At 37.8% G+C, this 23,017-nt stretch overlaps 1 protein-coding gene across 1 annotated transcript in view; it reads right to left on the bottom strand.

Moving 5' to 3' along the window:
- The window catches only part of zcchc24 (zinc finger, CCHC domain containing 24), a 59,368-nt gene extending 38,042 nt beyond the window's left edge, over positions 1 to 21,326 (bottom strand). The window contains exons 1-2 of the mRNA XM_037686636.1: positions 20,815 to 21,326; positions 14,373 to 14,573 (exon numbers count right to left, since the gene is read on the bottom strand). Of these exons, the coding sequence (XP_037542564.1) occupies positions 14,373 to 14,573; positions 20,815 to 21,057 (444 nt within the window). The 5' untranslated portion in view covers positions 21,058 to 21,326. The remainder of the gene's footprint in view (positions 1 to 14,372; positions 14,574 to 20,814) is intronic.
- Between the last annotated feature and the right edge of the window lie 1,691 nt (positions 21,327 to 23,017).

Genomic DNA, 23,017 nt, shown 5'->3' with positions numbered 1-23,017 from the left:
CCCTTTTCAGCATTTTCCACCCCTTAACTGGTAGTTGTAGCTGTTCCCAACCATAATAGCTTACACACCAGGTGCATATAGTTTAAGGCCTTATGTAAAATCCCCTTCATAAGCCCACCTTAAACCACATAATTGCATGGCACATTGAACCAGAACGGCACAGGCTGGACGTCGACCAGAGACAACCTTCGCTGGAGGCGACCTGCAATCCTGACGTTGGTCTCCACTCTTCATCCAGTGGCCGCATCTTCAGTTCAATCCAAGGGTACTCCGCTGTATGCTGATTAATCAACACTTCCAATCGTTGTGGATTTACCGTTGTGGATTATATGACTTTTTCCAATGGATTACAGACTCTGTTTCCAAGGGGTTAAAGCATTGCTACAATGGAATTACTAACAACATTATGGAATTATCATCAACACAATGGAATTACCAAGAACATTGTGGAATTACCTTGACTTTGTTTTCCTTGCTGGATTACTTCTGACTTTGGTCTTCCTTGCTGGATTGCTTTTGACTTTGGTCTTCGTTGCTGGATTACATCAAGTTCAAGGACATTTGAAGGCGTAAGTTCACGGTTGGAATTCATCCCCATGGACAGGTGATGATTTCCAAAGGGGGGACTGTAGTGAACTTGACCTCATGTCAAATCAATGACCTTAGGATCATATGGTCAGGAACTGTCATTTCATTGATCTGCATCTAGAAATACAGTTTGACCCATCCTGAGACTTTCTTTCTTGAATTAATCAAGTGGAAAAGACAATTCTCTATGATCATTACTATTTTACAAATGTTTTGATAATCAAATTGTGTTAGTTCAAACAATGTTTACAGGTTGAAGAGAACTACTCATTTTATTTACATAAACAGTAAGTGATGATTTTTATTCCTCATTCAAAGAAGAAATCAGGATAATATGCATTTCTTGATTTTTCTGTCTTCAATGAGCAAGTTGTAAGTGTGTTAAAGTTCAGGCTTCGGTCAACTAAAAAGTTTACTGAAAAGAAATGTCATGTTTAACTTTCACAGCAGATACTAGGAGTAGAGACGCCACTAAGACTGGTTTTCTCCAATAATCTTTCTGTCTGTTTTAAACAATCTTAATCTCTATCCTTGACTTTCCATAACACCTTACATCACAAAACACACCTCTGTTCTGGTCTATCCACCAATCAAAAAGCTCTCAAATGACCCGGAAGTCGAACCCATTTAAATGTGGCAACTTCCCGGTTCTCTTAGTGTGTGTGTCGAAGAGAGACGAGATGAGAAGAGCTTAAAAGAGTAGAGCTCTGAAGGAGTTCAGAGTTCTTGAATCCAGAATGCAGAGACGATTTTGGGAATTATAACTTCTGTTTGGATAACCTCGCACGACTCTCTAGGTATTTGGCTGTTCTCAACGGAGACGCTGAAAGAGTCAAAAGAAGAGCTCTACACCGACGCTGAAACTATCATCAACCAGGTAAAAGTTCTATTTCGACCAAGCGTACCGTTGGCCAAGCTGAGTTCCGAAGGAGCGTGCACGTTCTGGTTAAAACAAACAAATTCCCTCACACATCTCTCTGTAAGATAAATCTCCATTTTCCATCTTTAAACTCTTCTTTCTCCTAAAATCATTACATATATTTTAGAAATGTCTGAAGCAAAGTTTCTCAATCACCGCCGTGTGAATTGATGTCTGCTGTTCTGCTGAAAAGTGAAAATAATCGCCGTATTGTTCTCACTTCCTGTAAAACTAGCCATGTTGTTGTTTTCATATTTTGCCAAATTAATGTAAATGTTTGATGTTAATCTTTGATTCTGTAAATAAATGACCGCATTCATTTTGATGGGTCAAAGATAAATAACGTCTCTCGTTACATTTCTGTTAAACTCAAGGCACGCATGTTACACAGTCAGAAAAATGAAGAACCCGTTAATGTATGAATATATCTCAGCATCTGTTCATACTACACTTTTATTCTCATCTATTAAAAATGAACTATATAAAGTTCTAGCTTTATGGAGGGCTATCTTATATGTTAGCAGGTTATCTCTCCAAGTTATATAAAATTCTTCCATGTTAGTGGAGCACCATTTTCTTTTCAGCTTTCTTGATGCCCGTTTTAAAAAACGTAACTCAGAAATGAACTAAGGTGCCGGCTTTCTCTGATTGATTTCTTTTACAACAAAGCTTTTTTTTTTTCAAGTGAGGCATGCTTTGAAGTTGTAAAATTTTCAACAAGATCATCTAAGTCACTGTTCTCTGATGCATTACTCTGCAAGTCAAGAGGAAAATAACATTGGAAGAGAGTCTTTAAATTTAGTTATAGCATTCTCTGACAAACACATACTATAATTAAATTTACTCCATGTGGCTGTGTAGTCAATTAATGTAAACTCAAATGTTATAAAAAAAAATAAGATAAGATAGAACTTTATTGATCCCAGGAATTGTTGATGGTCACACAACTTTTGAGGATATATTATTAAGTATTTAATATCTATGCCATAAGTCAGAACCAGATCAGTGTGATGATGAGAATGAGTAGACGTGTGGGCATTTTGGGTTAAACCAATTGACTCTAATACATTATTAAAGACTAAGCTTAAGCTATCACTTTCAACATCTAGATGGATATTGAAATCTCCCATTATTATGTTTTTATCAGTAATCAATAATAAGTCAGATAAAAAAAATCTGAGAATTCAGACAAGAACTTACAATAAGGGCCTGGTGGACAACATATAGGAAGTAATAAAAGTGTATTTTCTGATTTCCATTTTGGATGAGAAAGACTGAGGGACATCGACTGAAAATAATTATATCTAATTATTGGTTTAGTGTTAATCAATAATCCTGACTGAAAAATAGAAGCTACTCCTCCACCTTGACCTGTTGTTCTAGGAACTTTAAAATGTAAATAATTAGCAGGAGTTGATTCATTTATACTAACAAAATCCTCCTGTTGTAGCCAAGTTTCTGTCAGACAGAATAAATCAATATAATGATCAATGATCAGTTATCAGATAATTTACTAACAGAGACTTGGAGGAAATAAATCTGATGTAAATCTGCATTTAAATAATTTATTGTCTTTGTTCTGGTAAATTAACTGTTTATTTTAATAAGATTTGTATGATTTATTTTTCTAGAGCTGATTTTTGGTTTATTAATTTGGGATGTGGGTGAGTAACAGAGGAGAAGCAGCAGAGAGGTTTGTAAGACTACAACTCTGCTTCCTGGATTGGACCTTGGGTTGTCAATCATTTGGATGAATAACAAAATCGACCAAATTTCTAGAAAGAAGAGCGGCTCCACCCAAAGTGGGATGAATGCCATCTCTCCGCATCAGACCAGGTTTTCACCAAAGAGCACTCCAATTGTCTAGTTAGCCCACCTTGTTTTCAGGACACAACCTCGACAGCCAGAGGTTGAATGATGACACAACTAAACATGTCATTGCTGGTCAGGTTGGGGAGGGGACCAGAGAAAGCAATGGAGTCCCACATACTTTTTACAAAGTAACCCAGTTTGGCGTAACCGGTTGTCATTACCGCCAACGTCAATAACAATCTTACTGCATTTAACCTTAGTCTTAGTCAGCAGTTTCAGGTAGGATTAAATGTTGCCCACTCTGGTCCCTGGAATGCATTTGACTGGTTGCTGGAGTCCCTATAGTGCCATGTTTCAGATGATGGAGCTGCCATTTACCAAGGTCTACTTCTCAGTGGGTGTCTCACTGAGCGAAGAAAACCGATTTGAAATGTGTACGGGTCGGTGGTGAACTGTGGTCTTTGCCTTAACACTATGCTTACTTCGGAGTCTGGAGTGGGTGATAGTCTGACTATCACCCAGCTAGCATGGGGTCCCAGCTGCTTGGGGTCTACTGGAGGACCACCAACGAGATCTAGTCTCAGTGGCTCTGTACTGCCTAAGGGGACCTGGCTAGCTATTGGTTTTTCACCAGTGTGGCGTTGAGCTTCCAATTCAAACAGCCTCTCCAACAAAGCCACCATGAGACTGCATTGATTACACATACCATTATCACTAAAGGAGGGAGAGGAATAGCTGAATATCTGACACACAGAGCAAGTGAGAACAGAAAAAGCTTAGAGAGAAGATCTAAAAAAGCTAAATCTGGCCCTCTGGACATTCAAAAAAACAAAACAAAGCAAATCAACAAAAAAATGTAGAAACGTTTCGTCTCTCATCCGAGAGACTTCCTCAGTCTGAGGAGTTGTATTCAGCTCAGTCTCTTAAATATCTCAGTCTATTTAAGAGACTGAGCTGAATACAGCTCCTCAGACTGAGGAAGTCTCTCGGATGAGAGACGAAACGTTTCTACATTTTTTTGTTGATTTGCTTTGTTTTGTTTTTTTGAATGGCCAGAGGACCAGATTTAACTTTTTTAGATTTTTCTACCTGGATTATTGAGCATGCATCAGGATACTTAGAGAGAAGAGAAGCCATGTTAAGCTAATGCTAGCATGAGCTAGCAGATTTCAAATGCACCAATAAAAACCATTGAGTTGAAAGATACAAAGGTGTCTCAAGCACAATCCAATAGTAGAAAATAACAGTACCAAGGCTGTTTGTGTATTAGAATGTAGAACTATGCAAGATATAGATAAATCCAGTAAAACCAAATATTTTGCGAGCAAACAAATTACTCCAGCTACCAGCAGATAAAACAAGAACTGACAATACGCCTTACTGCGAATGTCTACCATCAGCTGAGTTGACCCTGTGAGAAATTATCCTAGCTTGAATGAGACCCTAGAAATGCATGGCAATATCTAAAGAGATTAAAGTTTGCTTTAAATCACTAAACATATTATTTTTATATATTTTAAATCACACAGTAAACATATATCTTTGAATGCCCCAAGGGGCATCATTTCCATATTACTCTACTTTATTTTGATGAACTACTTTTAGTTTATTAAAACCTAATGAGTCACAACATATATTATCCTAATTCATGCTCAATAATCCAGGTAGAAAATCCAACAAAGTTAAGTCAGGTCCTCTGGACGGTTTCATTGTTTTGACTCCAGAAAGAACTATAGCTCCCAAGTGGCCTGCCAGAGGAGGATGTAAACATACTTGAACATAAAGCAAAAGAAAATACTGCAACAAAACTGAAACCAAAGAAGAGGCCCTTATAGCCTATGTGTTGACGCAGACATGGAGACGATAAAGGACTGCCTGTGTGGTTTGTTGTTGAAATTCCTCTTCTCCTCTCCAAGATCTAAGGCTCTGTCCAAATATACTCGAGTCTGACGCACCACTGTGATGCTGTGAGGGCCCTGCTGCTGGAACAATACGGGCCTGCCTTCCTGACCTCTCTGTCTAGCACATCCTACAGACACACAATAACTGCCTTAATTACCAGACTCCATTCCCACCACTAGGGCTTTCCCCAGTCGTTCCCATTCAGAACCACAGTCTCTCCCTAAGGTGCCCATTCAAGCGCAACACAAAGCCAGCAGTGTCAGTCCCTGATCTGTAACTCCAGCCTGGGGTGCCAGCATTCGCAGCTTCACTCTCAGTTCATCTGCTTGTCCGTCCACTCTTTCAGTCAAGGCCTGGATCACAAAAAAAGCTGTTGTTTACATTTGACACAAGTCAGAGCTGATATAATGACCAATTAGTTTGACTGCATACCATAAAACCAGTCAGATCTTAGTCTAAAATTAAAATATTATACTGAATATTCACTGTTTGGAACAGTCAGACATCCTTGTAGCTGTATTACCATACCTCCACACAGATGCTCTGATTAAACAGATATATTTTTAAAAGTTTATTTGTTTGTAAACTTGTGTACACTCAAAAAAGGCAGAAAATTGGACAAGAAATTCCATTGCCACATCACCAAGTAGCAATATCAACCATTGAATTATTTTGTTGTAGATTGCTGTCCAAAGATGTGAAATTTCAATTTTGATTTGAGCTGATATGATATTTGAGTGTCCACTCTTCACTCTTCCCTCAGTAAAATGTGACCCCTCACGTCAGTGCAGAGCATGCTCGTCCACTGAGATTAGTTTATTCAGTTTATTCACACACACAAAAAGAATCATAATACATAATACGTAACTGCAAGATAACAGTGTGTGAATCAGGTCTCCAAAAAGCTATTTAAAGCTTTAAAGCATGCTGACCTCCATTACAAAGTAACTGTATTAAAAACTCACCTTATAATAACTTCACTACAGTGCTGTTATTCTTTACTGCAGGTGGGTATGTATAAAAGTGAAAGGGTATGAAGTAAAATTTTCTCTCTGTATGGCTTTTTTGTTAAAAAAAAAAAAGCATACAAATAATAAAAGGTACTTGGTTTGAATAAGAAAGTCAAATGCTAACCCAAATTAATCTAATAAAGTAATTCTTATTTAGACTTTATTCAGTTGTGATGAGAAAAATAATGAATTTATGTCATCTAACTCTCCATTTAAACTGCTTAGAATCGACTCTGCTCATAGTAGATTTTATCTTCGTCCAACCTATAGTGGTGAAATTTCATTGTTCAACAACATTTAGCCACATTTGAATATTTATTCCACGGCCAGCTGTGAATCTACCTGACTGACAGCACGCTGCTTCCCAGAGACGAGGTTTTCAGTGTCATGGTTAACAAAACAGGAAGTGGTGTGATTGTTGTCTCAGCAAAAAATTGGACGGAAGAAAGGGATTTCTGTACAAAACACAAACCAGCTGTCAGGAAACCACGCTTTTATCATTCTTTTAACTTTGATTTCCTTTCAGGGGAAGTACCCTCACTCCCCGCTCGCAGTCTCCTGCTGCATCCCAGCTCTAGGGCTGTTTTCAAGCTCCAAGAAAATATACCAATAAAATATGGCACCGGCAAACCAAATAGTACTGATATGACAACTAAAGTTCTTGCCTGTCACAGCAAATAAATGGAACCAGAGCTGTCCCCAGAGCACAAGACTCATGGAAAGTGTGAAGAGTGACTGTGGTGGTGAAAGATGGACTGTTGATAGGATTAACAAACTGCAGGGAGCATAACAATGGAAGATAAATAATCCAAGAACGATAAAAAATACCTAAAAAAAATAATAACATATGTGATTACGGCAGGTATTTCTGGTAAGAGTATTCCCAGAAACAACCTTCAGAATAAATGTCCCCAGCTATGCAAAGAAAAACAAGATAAGATATACAATGACAAAAGGTTAGTAATTTTGTTTAAACGGTTTGCTGCATAGTTCTACTATTATAAACTGTTTTAGCTCAAGGCTTGAGGCAGAGCTAATCAGAGCTGATCAGGAAGGTACAAAGTTGAGAAAATAAAGAAGAAAATTTTGGTAAAGTTAAACAAAAAAGTTGTCCTTGCTTTATTGTGAACAAAAATGCCTAGAGCTTAAATGTGAGCAGTTTTGTATAGTAGAAGCTCTTCTAAATGTGAAAAAAAAAAACAGAGCGCAAACATAGTTTTTGTGCATTTGATTAAAATCAATTATGTCAGTCACATGCATTAATCAAATAATATTCTGTTTCTGTAGTTAAATCTATCAGTGACTAGAGAAATGCCTGACACTAAGAAAATAAATATACATTTAGGCCTGTCACAATAACAAATTTTGCTGGGCGATTAATTGTCTCTGAAATTGTTGCAATAAACGATAATATTGTTTGAAATTTGTCAATAATTAGTAATTGTCAAATTTAAGAAAAATGTTGGTTAATTTTGTGTGTAGTACCTTTTTTGACCACTGGATGGCAGTATAAACAGTTTGAACAGTTTGATAGTGAGGGATTGAGCAGCGTGTCTCGAAGAAAAATGGGAGGGAGGTCCCTTGACGTCACGTGGGCTGTCCCTCGTTCCTGTTTTTCGGTTCTCAAAATGGTGGACGCTCGGTGTAGTTTGAGCTCTTTGGTATAGCTAGCATAGCATTGAGCATGCATCAGGATTTTTAGCATAGCATTTGTCACACAAAGCTTTTAATAAAAAAATCAGTAAACAAGTTCTCAACTTCTTTTTGCAGAAAAAAACAACTTTTTACACAAAGGCACGGGTTTCAACTGTGAATATTGGAGCTTTGACAAGACAGAGTTTTTTTTCCCCAAGGTCAGCTTGTTAGCTTAGCTCGTAGCTTAGCTTCTCAGCTTAGCTGCTTTTAAAGATCCAAAAACATGATTAAAACCGATTTTAAAGAGAAAGGGAGGGGTCATTGAAGAGCACCAGAGTTGAGACTTTTGTCATCCAGTGTCTTCAGTAGAAAAAGAGACACAAAGAAACAATAAAGCCGATAAATGAAAATGAGGTTTATAATTTTAATTTATCATGCGATTAATTGATTTATTGTTTATTGGGACAGGCCTATATATAGTAGCACTTTGGCTGGACTTGTTGCTGTTTTTAGATGCTTTATAAATAATGTGGTATGGTATGAAAAAAAGAAAATTTATGTTGGATAGCAGAAAATTGGACAAGCCTTGGATCATAGATATAATAGGAAATTATTTTATCTTCTATATCTCTATTGCCTAATACATCAGCCAAATACCTACACATTAAAACCAGTCATTCAGAAAAGGCTTGCTACTTCGTCAAGGACTAACAAACAATGGCAACTTTAAAAGTACAGTAAATATGTTTTCCCAGAACAACAACCAATTGTGTTTGATATGGTAGGCAGTAATAGCAAGTCATTATCTTTATCGCCATGACTGAAGGAAAAACACACATTTTGGCAGTTTCCTCAAAGTGTGATTTGTATCTGGTGTGAAGAGGCCCTCCTCACTTGACAGCTCACCTTAGGTTGACACTGGTATGGGAGATTATGGCGACCATTTATTACAAAGGAGAGAATGCAGCTGAAATTAACCCCACATGGTGTGAGGACTATCACAGTAACAGGCATAACATGAGATCACACAGTACAAATCAGTTGAAGAGGCTCAGTTGGGGCCAGATCACAGGTTTTGACTGATTGGTTATAATCTAGGAGGGAGTACATTTGCAAAAATACCAGAGTGCAGATTAAAAGGCAACTCATCCACATTCATTCAACACTTTGTTAACAGATGTGACACATTTTGGTCCACACAAACTTTGTGCTATAAATAACTGATCAATTATAATGATTGTTCAACTTGCAGGGTAATTTTAAAATAATTAAACTGCTTTAAACGTGATACACATAATTGTCTGATACATTAGCAGTCTGAACAAAAGTTGCATTATAATGATGTGATCAAGAAAGGCCTGCATGGGGATCAATAGGCTTCATGTGTTTCTGATCAATAAAGTAATGGTCATGTTCTTGGCTCGCTTTTTATTTTTTATATTCTTTATTGATGGTAGAAAAATACGACTTTCAGAATCTGGTCATTTGGTTAATACTTAAGAACTAATAATATGTAATATGATTACACGCAATAAATGTTATCATAGTAGGATAATGAAAAAAAATCTACACTATTTTACTGTAGCAAAAGTTAACATTTTGGAAAAGTAGTGTAAATAATTAAACTTATACCGAACTGAAACTTTCAATAGGAAGAGATAGCAAAAGGATGTCATGCGGTTCATGATTTTGACCATTTAAATCCAAAGTAGAGACAGCTGTTCAGAGGATTTGTCCTGTGAACAAAACCAAATCATGAGTGCCAGTGGAAGACATCCTGAAATAACACCAATGTGGTAGCGGGAGGCATTCTGCTCATAACTAGGGGAGCGACCTCATTTTCCGAATAAAAGCCAGTTTACATAACGCCTCGGTCTCCATGACGGGGAGCACTGGGCAGCAGCTGTCAGGCTCGCAGCTTTCACTCAACTGCAAGAGTTGCCTGAAAAATAATACCACCCTGTACAAATAGACCTGCTCTGTGTGTTTCCAGTCTCATGTTATCACAAAAAAATCCTAAATTTATGCGTTTGCATTCTTGCAGCCTCAACTATTTATTGGCCAAACTATTTTACTTAGAGAACTAAGCAATAAGAAGTTTTTATTAGGGATGCATGATATTGGATTTTTGGCCGATATCCGATATGCCAATATGTTAAACTTATTTGGCAGACCACTGATACCAATACAGATTTTTTTTTCCTAGACCTACTTACAGAGACTACATAGCTTTTGCTGCTGTGGAATTAAAATAGTACATTATTCTGCTTTGTTAATTTGACCTGCTACCAAATGCAGATGCCAAAAAGGGGCTGAAAATGACATATCACTTCAACTTGGATTATGTTTATTGTCAAATTTATTCATGACATTTACTCTCTCTAACACAATAACAACACTCGAACAGTGCAAATTTGTAAATTTTCACAAATCTAAACTCAAACTGTTCGCAAGTGACAAGTGAAAAGTGCATAAGTAGCAGTGCATTAATAGATGTACTTGACAGTTTCTTCAATTAAAAATATGGTTAAAACAGAGCCTTTTATATTGGTGAGTTATTTTGATAGAATGTCCGATGTCCGATATTTAACTTTATTTAGCTAATATCGGCCAATACCATGCCAATAATATTGTGCATCCCTAATTTTTATTATTATTATTAATTATTTTTAGTTCTGAAAAAGTTGCAGTCAACCTGAAGCAGAAGAGGAAGACTGTTCAAGTCATCAGAATGTGATTCCCTATGCCGGATGGGGCAACAAACTTTGCAGACCTCTGGATTTTCTGTTTTCTTTGGCAACACATCTCTGGGCCAAACAAACCATTGGTAACACACACTCAAGCCTTCATTGTGACACAGAGTGATTTAGGATAAGAAAATATAATGTGAAAAATGACACACGTCTTGCCTAAATCGCTGGCTGAAAATTCTCAGTTTTATTCTTAACTATTATTTTTATATTAAGTTTTGTGTCAGGGATAATGTGGTTAATACTTCTTGATACAGCTCTTTGCTTTATGTTTCACTACAGACAACACCCTCTCAGTATTGTCAAAATCAGCCGAGTATTAAGCTGTGGTGGTACAGAAACACACTCTCTAGATCTGTGTGTGAATTAATTAGTCTACATTACGTATATATAGATCAAGGTTCTTTATTGTGATTATTATTATTATTGTTGCATGTGCTGGAACGGAATTGTGTACACAGGGTCCCAGTTACATCCAACAAAAGCATCAATTGTAAAAGAAAAACAGTAATAAGGTCTAAGATAAGAACTAAGGAATATGCTAAGAATACGCTAAACACTTAATAGTGCAAAAACAGTAATACGCCGAACATCAGCAGCACGACATATAGCGTATAGAAGCAGACACTTATCTAAAGCAACACATAATTGAGGAATGTAAAGAAATAAAAAGTGTTTTATACCCTGAACGAGTCTGCAACAGGCTTTTATGGGGGAAGAATTTTAAATCCTCCAGAGGTGATGACAGTAACAGAAAGCTGCATAGTGTTTTAGCCATGCACACCATATGCAATCTATAATATCCTTTACTATCAGTTACACAACACAATGAGGTTAAAAAAGTACCAAACTGTAACATATGTGATGGAAAAATACCATAAGTAAAACAGATCCCTGGCTAAGGATTCAGTAATTGGTGACTGGGCAGTTGTGTAAAAGATTCAGCATATATGGAAGGTAAATTGATTTAGGAAAATCCCAAGAGAAACTTAAATAACTAGAATGGGGTTCAGCTTTGGAGCCTGTTTGGAGACTTTGCTAGTTTTTGAGTTATTGTTGGCAGTTTAATGAGCAGCTGAAATACAAACCAGAGGACCTATGAGGGTGTTTTTGAAATACACCAATGAGTTCTTAAATCTATTGCTAGATTCATTTCAACACTTTTGCTGTCACGTATGGACTTTCTTTAGTAAGGCAAAAAAAATTTGAATAATTTGTCTTCATATTTTTTAAGTATCAATTAATTACACATGATTTAATGTGCACCTGCTTCTTTGTTGATTTTTCCATCATTTCATCAATGGTCACTGAAGTTGATTAAAGGAAATATTATAACAAGAGTTACATATTGCATGATATAAAATCAGGGCAGCACGGTGGTGCAACTGGTAGAGCTGCTGCCTCTCAGCGAGCAGGTCCCTGGTTCAAACCCCGGTCCAGGGGCCTTTCTGGGTGGAGTTTGCATGTTCTCTCCGTGCATGCGTGGGTTTTCTCCGGGTGCTCCGGTTTCCTCCCACAGACCAAAAACATGCATGTTAGGCTGATTGGTAACTCTAAATTGTCCCTAGGTGTGAGTGAGAGAGTGAATGGTTGTTTGTCTTGTGTGTCTCTATGTGGCCCTGTGATGGACTTGCGACCCGTCCAGGGTGTACCCCGCCCCTCGCACGGTGATTGCTGGACATGGGCACCAGCGACCCCCGTGACCCAAACTGGAATAAACGGGTAAAGATAATGGATGGATGGATGGATGATATAAAATCTCAAATTCCCTTAAGTTTTCTATATAGAGATTATTTAATTCCAATGCAGTGCAGCATCTAGCTTCCAGGAAACATTCCATTAGTACACGTCTTTTACACACCTCCTGAGGCCAGTCATGTGTCACAAAGCAAGTCAAAGTATTATAATTTTCACATATGCTCCTCATTAGCATTCCATCCAGAGACACTGAGGGCTGAGGCTGCACTGCTGCTCATCAAGGAAAAGCTACCAGACCAGAGAAAACGTTAAGCACTCGAGCCCAACAATAAAAAAATAAAAATAAAAAAACTCCTTGTAAAAATTCCACAATTCAATGGGCACATGTCATGGTGTTCCTGTATAAAATTTGAACACAGGCTGCAGGTTCAACCATAAAGTTTGACTTCCAAGGTGCTAAACAGCATCACAATGGCACCTCAGCAGTTCCAGTATTTCAGTAACTTCACTGAAGTACACACATTTACTCCACTTTACCTATACAGTAATTTATGTATATTTATCAACAAAACATTTGCAACTCTAAATACAATTTTAGACTATATTTACTACATATATTGAGAGGAGTACAACAATGCTGTTTTTTTTTAGACTGTGTTCTGTATCTTATAGCTTCTGTTCTATATGTTTTAGCTTGTGTCTTGCTTCTTTTTGCTTGACAAACAAATTCAACATTTCTCATTCTTGAACAAATTTCCAAAAGATCATTCAGCACTCAGCTTCACACTGCCTTTTCAAAGAAACACATTTTCTTTAATTACGAGAAACACCTTCTATATCTCTGGGCAATTAAAAAAACGGTCTCCTAAATCTTTTACCAATACTATAAATACCGATAACACATCTTAAGGTGCTTTTGATTATGAGGTTAAATTTGGAGTTGATGTTACTTCTTTGGGACATCCCGGCTGCAATTTACCATATTTTTTGGACTATAAGGCGCACTTAAAATCCTTTAATTTTCTCAAAAATCGACAGTGAGCCTTATAATCCGGTGCGCCTTAAAGTCAGAAAAATACGATAAGTCTTATTTGTCTTGTAGTGTTTGACCAAAAACAACTATCTTAACAGATAGATACATTTTATTTAAATGTATCAGGTTTCTGTTTTTTATGACAGACACAAAGGCTGGTGAAACTTGAACAAAATGAAAAAATTTATAAGGAATCCAAAAGGTACAAGGCAGCACAAAACTAACTTTTCAAAAGCACAAGAGCAAAACAAAACCAGAGCCTAATGGCAATAACCAGAGACACAAAAAGCAAACAGAAAAACAGGAAGATCTGACAGTGAGTGAAGATGAACTGTATTCATAAATATAAAGTGTATTTATGCAAGGAGGAGTGATTACTGAGTGAGAACAGCTGAGACCCATCCATCCATTTAAAATGGCAGGCAGAAAAATGGAACTGTCTGGGTTTTCTTTAGCAACATTTAAGACGATATTGCACTTTTTGGTATTTGATCACAGTTCTGGATTCTGGAAAACTTACTATTAATGAGCTAACACACATAAGATCATCGGATCTGGAAACATTTATTAAGTTTACTTTTTTTATTTCCTTGAAGGAATCTTCCCAAGGGATCAATACATTATCATTTTTGTTATTGGGCAATGCATTGGCAGTTAAAATGCCCACAAGTACACGTTTAGAAACACACACATACGCACACACACACACACACATGCACACGCATGTATGACTAGAGGACAGAGGACAGCCTGTTTAACAAGTGGGTCACACCAGGTCCAGCAAGAGCAAAAGTGCAACAGAAGAAAAGAAAAGTGAGGACCAGCTGAAACTGAATATTGTTTTAATGCCATCACTGCCTTAAATAAATAACATAAAAAGGATTAGCATACTTTGTAATGCAGAAAATAAAGTCATTACACAATCTAAAACAACACATGGCCGCTAAAAGGAAAACATGCTGTATGTTTGAGTTGTTAACATTTGAAGTCCATATTATATCATAAATGTGAGTTATTAGGCTCACCTGAGGGCAGTCTTTGATGTAATGACCCTTGTTGAAGCACAGATGGCACAAGTAGTTGGGCGGGGGTCGTTTGTTGGGTTTCCTTGGCTCTGAAGAAAGGGAAAGGTCTGAGAAATGGTCCGTAAGGGAGTTGAGTCCATCCACGATGTTGCTCAGGGAGCCGTAGGGCGATACATTCTTATACACATTGTTGTTCAAGGCCTACAAAACAACATTAAAACAAGAGTTCAGTTTCTACAGAACATTCGGATACTTGGAACTTACCCTGTAAACTGTTTTTAATGAGTCAACCACCTTATTTATGGGCTTTAAGTTCAACTTCATAATGTGAGAAGGGGCAAAAATGTGGCCAGAACCTTCCAAGTTCATTTCTCATTTAATGCAGAACATCTGGCAAAAGGCCCAGCTGTGCTTATGAAGTGGAAAAGTACTGAGCTTGTTCGCAGAGAAAGACATGACTCTACAAAGGATGACTCACTGTAAACAAGATGGGAGGCATGTTCCCTCACCAGCCTGTGGAACATCAGCAGTGTCACCATGCTCTGTTGGCAGTAAACTAGCTGTGGTCAGCTTGTAGTCTGTGTTGCATGCAACAAGGCCCTCTGAATTCAGAGAATCTCCTTTGAATATTAATAACAGAGGAAGCATTGCCTGCAGTTCCTAATTTCCCGTCTCAATCTCGTCTTCCTCAATTCACTTGCAACAAAGAAATATCAGATGGGATGGCCTCTGGGAGACATTATGATGATTTGAGAAGATAATTTCTTATTTCATATAATCAGTCTTGAGGAAAAGCTACAGCAAAACAGTCTTTGTAGTCATCTGCCTTACACTGTAATGGTTTAACTGCACTTATAGTAAATGTTTGAAATGCTACTTTTAAGAGAAAACATTTCTAAGAGTGTAAGTGTCATAAAATGTATATTTCAGCTCTTCCTTCACTCAAAGGTTTTGGGTTTAGTCTGAAATGTAATGTTCCTGTAGATTTTTAATGTTGCACAGCACAGAAACCTTAGACCTGGCAACTGTGTTAGGACTCGGCGCCAACTCTTTATCAGGAGGCTGTAAGATCATCTTGCTAAACAGCTCCAGCTTTAAGACTTGTGTTCATTTATTACATGCAGTCACAGTAAATCAAGCACCACAGCTCTGAATGCGCTCAGTTTCCCATCTGACATGTTTCAGCTCTCTGTATTTCAGAAACGTGTTTTTTTCTGACTTCTAAAATTGTACATGTAGGTTCAGATTGTGAAATTATTTTAACAAATGTAAAACAGAAAACTTTCTTATGTTCGTCATATTTTTTCCCCCCGCTTTGGCTTCAGACCTCAACCTGTCAGCTTCAATGAAAGAGATTTCACACACATCTGCTAACGGCGCAGTGGGACTGTTTGTTTATTCAGTGTATTTGTGCGTTGGAGTGAGTGAGTGATGGTGAGATAGTCCTCAAGAGGTCTTGTGTTGATGTAACCCAGTATGTGACATTAAACCAAGTCATTGCTAGTCACCGTGTGCTGAAGTGATGTGAACAAGTCGGGCACATCTGTGACTGTTTAAACAGATCCAGGGGAGAGCTGTCATACGCTGAGGAGGTTAGTCAAACACTGATTTTATTTAAAGCCTGATTCTGCTGTCTGGTGGATCCCCATAATATTCTGCAGAATCTGCCTCAAATTGAAAGAACTATATGAACAGATTTATCCAGAATGGTCATAAATACTGTAATCTGATTGATCAGTCAGCTCATTAATTAGGTTGACTTTTGCCCCTTTGTAATATTCATCATTGGTCAGGGCCTATAGCTGAGCATACCAAGTGTATTAAAAAAAAGGCACCTCAATGTTGGTACACTTAACATTTTGCCCATTGAAACAGAAATACACTGGAATGGTCAACCACAGTGTAAGCTTTGTTAATGAGATGAGACTTCGTGCCGCCATCTTGCTAGGTGCTACTTGGCATTTTGTTATTGCTGGCGTGGCAGCAGATCATGGATATCAGAAGGGCCTAAGTGTCGCCTTTACTTGTTAAAACTCAAACTTTAAATGACATGGTATTGCATTTACCTTATTTTTTTAATGAAAATAGTTTATATGCTGTAATATAACAGCAACAGTCGCTTTCAATAGATTAGACTGCTTTAATTACTATAAAGCAGGGTACAGAGAGTAGGCATAGCATCTAAATAAAAATATATCAGCAATAGTGATAGTTTTTTTTAAATAATAGCCATTCTATAAACCAGTTTTAACTATTTTGTGGGTAAAATCTATATGCGGATTAGTGAATACCTGTATATGCTAGACAAAAGCTCTGTTATCCTTGTCTAAATACTAAAGTGCATGCTGTACAAGGCCTAAATATTTACTCATGAGAAAAAGACTGCAGACAGTGGTAGTAGAGCTCTGATTAAAAAAGGACATATGTCATGTACTTAATTATTTGAAATGCAGTCATGTACTGCTCTGGTTTGAATGATTAAAGTTGAAAAATGTATTATTGTAGCAGTACCCCGTCAGGACAGAAGTTTGTGGCTGCTACTTCTTAATCAATCCATTGGTTGAGACAAACTATTTCTACTACTGATTATCAAACGCCCTTCGAGAAACATTTGCCCACATGTCTTCAATCACTGTTTTCTTTTTAAAATATGGTTCACTGTAATGTTAAAAAGTCATACTAATAAGTAAAAATCAAGCAAACAAACAAATAGACTTCATAAATCTATCAAGGAATACTCTGATTTCTACAAATCAGCACAGGCTGTTGAAAAAAAAAATCAGTGAAACTATAGTAAAAAATATTCAAAAGTACTATTTAAAGTAAATGATAGATCACCATTCCATCCTAATTCAACTGTTGCGTAATCCCTGCTGAAATGACCACATTTTACACTTTTCATCAAATCTCTGCAGTGGATTATTTTACTTGACTTTCTGTGTGGAGTAAGTTGAAAATGCACCCACCAGACTTCATGTGTGTTCTCACATTTGAAACACTTGAAACTCATATGGACTGAATGGAACTGCATGATTGTGTGTAATACATAATGTGAAAACTATTTCCAGCTGACCCGTTAGGTTTAATGACTTAAAAAGCTCTCTCTGGTTCCCGCCACCATTATGAACACCAGCATCCATCTATCCGCCACTAGTGGGTCCAAAATGTGAGCTAATGCATACTACCACGCAGTATGTCATTTTTCATGTGTTGTATCAGGGGTGATTCTAGAATCTGCCCTTTAGGGGTGCTTAGCCCCCAGTGTTGACAATGGCTCTTGGCTTCAACAATGTGGTGGCCATTTGTTGTAATGTGGGAGGGAACACATTGGTGGGGAGGGTCTGGGGATCCTCCCCCAGAAAATTTTGTATAAAGTAGATGCCATTTCCTGCATTCTGGTGTATTTTAACAGGTTGTTAAACATCTATGTTTACCTATGGTACATAACTTGATTCAATAACTACTTTAGAGAGCATGGTACAACAAGAAGTAGTCTGACCAACAGCTCTCCCTGTGTGAATAGAGCACGCTCTGCTTCTCTAATGCATCCTAAAAAATAAAGGATTTACTTGCAGTTACCTTTGTACAGGTGAACATGTGTCAGTTCTTGTTTATCACTGTTGTTTTCAGGTTCTCATGAGGTCGGATGCCGGCTTTTATCACCTTTTATAGTTTTCCAAACTTTATTTAGTTTGTGAAATGAAATGGAATTACCAATAACTGTATTCCATCCTCTAAACCAGGGGTCCCCAAACATTTTCCCTGAGAGGGCCAAATTTCAAATCTATCAGAGGGCTGTGGGCCAAATGCAATGCAATTATGGTCCCTCAAAAGGACAAGCAGCATGAGCTCCCGGCTCTGCCAAAGGAAAATGTTATTCAGTGGCAGGAAGCTGCCGAGGGAAGGTAGGAAGTCTGTCATAATAAAAACAAGAATATCCATCCATCCATTATCTTTTACCCGCTTCTTCCATTTTGGTTCACGAGGGTTGTTGGTGCCCATGTCTGGCAATCATTGTGCGAGGGGCGGGGTACACCCTGGACAGATCGCAAGTCTATCACAGGGACGCATAGAGACAAACAACCATTCACTCTCTCACTCACACCTAGGGACAATTTAGAGTTACCAGTCAGCCTAACATGCATGTTTTTGGTCTGTGGGAGGAAACTGGAGTACCCGGAGAAAACCCACGCATGCACGGAGAGAACATGCAAACTCCACCCAGAAAGGCCCCTGGACCGAGATTTGAACCAGGGACCTGCGCACTGAGAGGCAGCAACTCTACCAGTTGTGCCACCACACAAGTATATAAACTACAAAAATTATTTAAAAAATACACAAACCCACTGCTGTGTGATCTGTGTAGTGCCATTACGGTAGTCAGGATGACTAACATTAAAGTCAGTGGGTGGAATCAGTGAGTGTAAACACTGATTTTTCAAAGGAAATTTTAATATAGTAATGAGGACAGCTTGGCAGGCCAACGCAAATGACTTGGCGGGCCCCACTTTGGACACCTCTGCTCTAAACACTCAAGGTAACATGTGTCTGAATTACATGTTCCCCAGTGACAATGTTTAAGTATTTTTCTGATTGGTCAGTTGCTGACAAGCCCACTGGATTGATTGACAGTTGGTGTAGAGGATCCGACTCGAGCCAAAAAAAAAAAAAACCATAGATTTTACTGGCTCATTTAAGAGTGTCATCATTTATTCCATATTTATTCCAAATGTATTCAATATTTTGGTGAATCTAAGGTTTGAGAACTGAGTTTCCGTACAAAACCCTAATGATGGTTTCTTTATTTGTCAGGGGTGCTGATTTAAAAATTTAGGGGTGCTTGAGCACCCACTGGTTGAATGTACCGGTATATAATTGATCGGTGTGTTGCGAGTCCTGTGAAATTTTTATTTTTTATTTTATTTATTCATTTATTTTTGCAAAGCGTGCAGTATCAGATTTGCCCACAGTACGCACAATCAGCACATTTGTCTCTAAAATTACTCCAGGCTACAAAAATAGACAATATGTAAACAAGAGCAGATTTTGTTTGCACAACCTGGCCTATTTGAAGAAGTCAGAGCCCAGCAGAGAGGCTGCAGAGGCCCGCGCTCTCCAGACAGAGCAGGCGATTCTATTTTCATCTCTCTCACGGACGTATTTGACAAATGCATTTTTGGTTTAACAGTTTCATCTCAATATATAAAAAATTAAAATAACACAAAGGGCAATCTCATACCATACTGTGAGATGTCACATTAATGTTTTGTGAATGACTCTCAGCTACAAACACATCACATTTTAGCTTAAAATCTGTAAAATTGACTGTTATACCAATGTTTTCATTGGTTAATGTTGATTAGCTGTGGCAGCCATCTTGAATTGTATTGACTCCCAAGTTAAAGAGTTGTAGAGGCTCATCCAGTGATTACTTTCTAAAAGGTTAACTGACATCTGTCCAGTAGTTCACGAGATATGTTGCTAACAGACAAACCGGGCTGTCTCCAACTGTTAAGAATAAAATTTCAAGTAAACTTCTTGCGCAATCAGTAGCACTTGATATGTCTTGTGAATCCCTCAGCTACAACCTCAGCTAATTTTAGCACAATATCTGTAAAATTGACTGAATTAGAGCCATAATGTTTCTAGTGTCAGATGGCTGTGATGGCCATCTTAATTTATGTTAAATTCAAAAGTTAATTAGATGTAGAATTGCATCTAATGATTATTTCCTGAAAGTTTGATTAAATTCCATTTAGCAGTTTATGAGCTTTTGTGTTAATAGATGGACAATAACTCCAAATAATTAACTGTATCATTTGAAGTATTTTTTTGCAATAAGTAAGGGCATCGAATATCTGATTAGAAATCAGTCTCAGCTACTACCATCCCAAATTTCAGGTCAACATCTCTAAAATTGGCAGGGTTATAGTTAGTTTAGCTTTTTCTTTCAAAAAAGTCAGTTGGCTGTAGCTGCTATCTTGAAATGGATTAACTCCAAGAGATAATCAGCTACAGATATACATCTATTGATTACATTCTGAAAGTTTCATTGAAATTCGTGCAGTCGTTCATGATATATTTTGCTAACAGACGGACACCTTTGTGCAGCTGGCAATCCTATTTTATGAAATTACCATGGGTAAACATGATGTCTTAATTTCTTATCCCAATAATAATCTCCTATTTACATTTACAGTTTGGCGGTGCATATAATCACCATTGCAACATAAAAAATAATTTAAACGTTTAAAGCATTGTATAAGACAACATTATAAAAACAGCATTCAAAAGATAATGCCCCATTAACTAAGAAATATCATGGCGGTCCGGAAACACAGATTAAACACGATTCTCTCTGTTTAAGCTCCATCCATCTGGCGGAGGAAGAAATAAACAAAAGTTGACACATAATCTTTGTTTGTGACGTCACGTGTTTCACCTCATTGCGCTGCAGCTGCAGGAAGTTGTTGAGATAGTTGGAGTTGAGGGAAGAAGAGCTCAGGTCGCCCGCGGCGGGAGTCTTGCTGAAGCTGAGATCCGGGTGGGAAGAGTTGGCTTCGGGTCTGAACGCGTCGAAGGCGCTGGTCTGGTGGGGGTCCTGCAGGGAGAGGTAGACCCAGTTGAGAAGCTGCGTGGGCTGGTACACGGAGGCACTCGTGTCTATGGCAGACAACAAGCTCATCTTTCAGTCCAATTGGGCCAAACTGGATATTCCACCGCTGATAGTTGCTTGGAACTCGTCTCAACTCTCAAGTCCTCTTTTGTGGGTGTTTCAGTTGTACTCTGTTTCTTCTTCTTCACCCTGTCCTCCACGCGCCGGGAGCCTCGTCCCAGTTAAATGCTACTCAAAAGTCATTGCGCTAACAAAAAAAGCATTAAAAAGTTTAGCCCTGCTGCTCCCCATGGTCCGCTATCTGCCTTTAATGCGGCAGGGCCGGAGAGGCGCCCTTTGAATATGTAATTAGCTGGTTCTACGTCATCACGAGGAACCAGCCAATCAGCGTCCGAGGTGTGTGAATATTCATTCACATCGCTATAAAGGTCATATTAAACCAATAAGTTACTAAATTAAACTTTAGCAGACTTTTTCTGAATTTAATAAATATATTTATTCCTTTCATGCGCATTAGGCGCTTAAGAAACAGGTGTGGAATAGTATGTGAAGTTAATCTTCTATGTGGTTATCAATGTCATTAAGTGGTTTGAACATATATCATATATCTAGAGCACTGAAGATAGCGGTAGGTTGAGGTTTGCAAAGACTACTGAGTCCAACAGTTTTAGACTAGAAAACTCTTATCTCTGTCAGGTCTAGGGGAACAGACCAGAGACGATTGAGATGGAGCCAATTCCTATAAGAGAGCTTCCTCTTGTGGCTGTAAATATATAAGCAGTGCAAAAGTTTTAAATCACCTCTAATGGTCATGATGACCACATGACCGTATGCCACATGACATAATGTGTGTGCTACTCATACAATGGCATTCTGGACAGATGTACAACAACTCATACGACAGAAAACTGAACAAATAATTAAATTTAAAGAGAAAGACATTATATTATGCTTCGACAATAAGGATATGGATAAAGACTTGATACTTCACTCAGCTTCCTGGGAAAATTTCACATTCACAAAAAAAAGTGTTCAAACTCCAAGCCGAGCATAACCCAGCAAGGAACTTTATACAGCACCACTATTAAAGAACTTGACAACAAAAAGGCAATGAAAACCATCTCAGTTCTAGAAAACCTCAATGTGAATTTATCTGTATAACCTGTAAACAGATTGTTTTGTATCGTTTTAGACTTTTATACCTTTTTATACTTGTCTTGTTCTTTTTTATATTTGAATACTATTACCTTTGTACCTGTTAGTATACCCCTGGCAGACACATATTTGTAATGCTGATAAAAACGTAATTTAAAAAAGCATGTGTGCTTTAAAAATGAGGAAAATAGAAAAGTAAAGGATAAAAGATGAGCTGGGCCTAAAATAATGCAATTAATAATAATATTAACAATATCAGGTAGTTCATTCATTCAACCTTGACTTATACAGGCTAGTCTCATTGAGTCATGAGGACTCATTTTCAAGAGAGACCTGTTTTAGACAGACAACATATAAAGAAGTATAGACAACAATTAATAAACAACAATAAAATGCAATTAAAATTAAAAAAGTAGTGTTATAAAACAATAATATCAATATGCCTTATAAAATAATGTAAAATACAAAAACAACAAACATATTTGCTTTGATTTTTTTTCTAATGACATTGTCAATTGTTTAAAATCCCTTAAAGAAATCAAGGTGGACAGCTTTACAGGAGCAGAGTAAGAAAGGGCCATTTGCCTAGTTCACTCCGCACTGAGGGAACTCTGCAGGTAATGAAAGCCTGCTGCTCTGAGGATGTGACATGTGGGAGGAGATATAAGAAGGTAGCAGACCAAAGTGTGATTTATAGATGAAGATGTACCAGTGTGAGAGCCTGTGTCTAGATAATGATGAGCAACTGACCAATGAGTACAGAGTGCAGTGATGAGTTACAACCAGTTATGGACCTTAGTGTGCCATGGTAGAGACAGCATCTAACATCTGCAAGCAGCTGGTAAGGACATTCATGTAAATAATCAAGGTCAAG

The sequence above is a fragment of the Nematolebias whitei genome, chromosome 1, assembly GCF_014905685.2.
Source record: "Nematolebias whitei isolate Nwh7 chromosome 1, NemWhi1, whole genome shotgun sequence".
Taxonomy (NCBI): Eukaryota; Metazoa; Chordata; class Actinopteri; order Cyprinodontiformes; family Rivulidae; genus Nematolebias; species Nematolebias whitei.
This window is presented reverse-complemented; position numbering and strand designations above follow the sequence as displayed.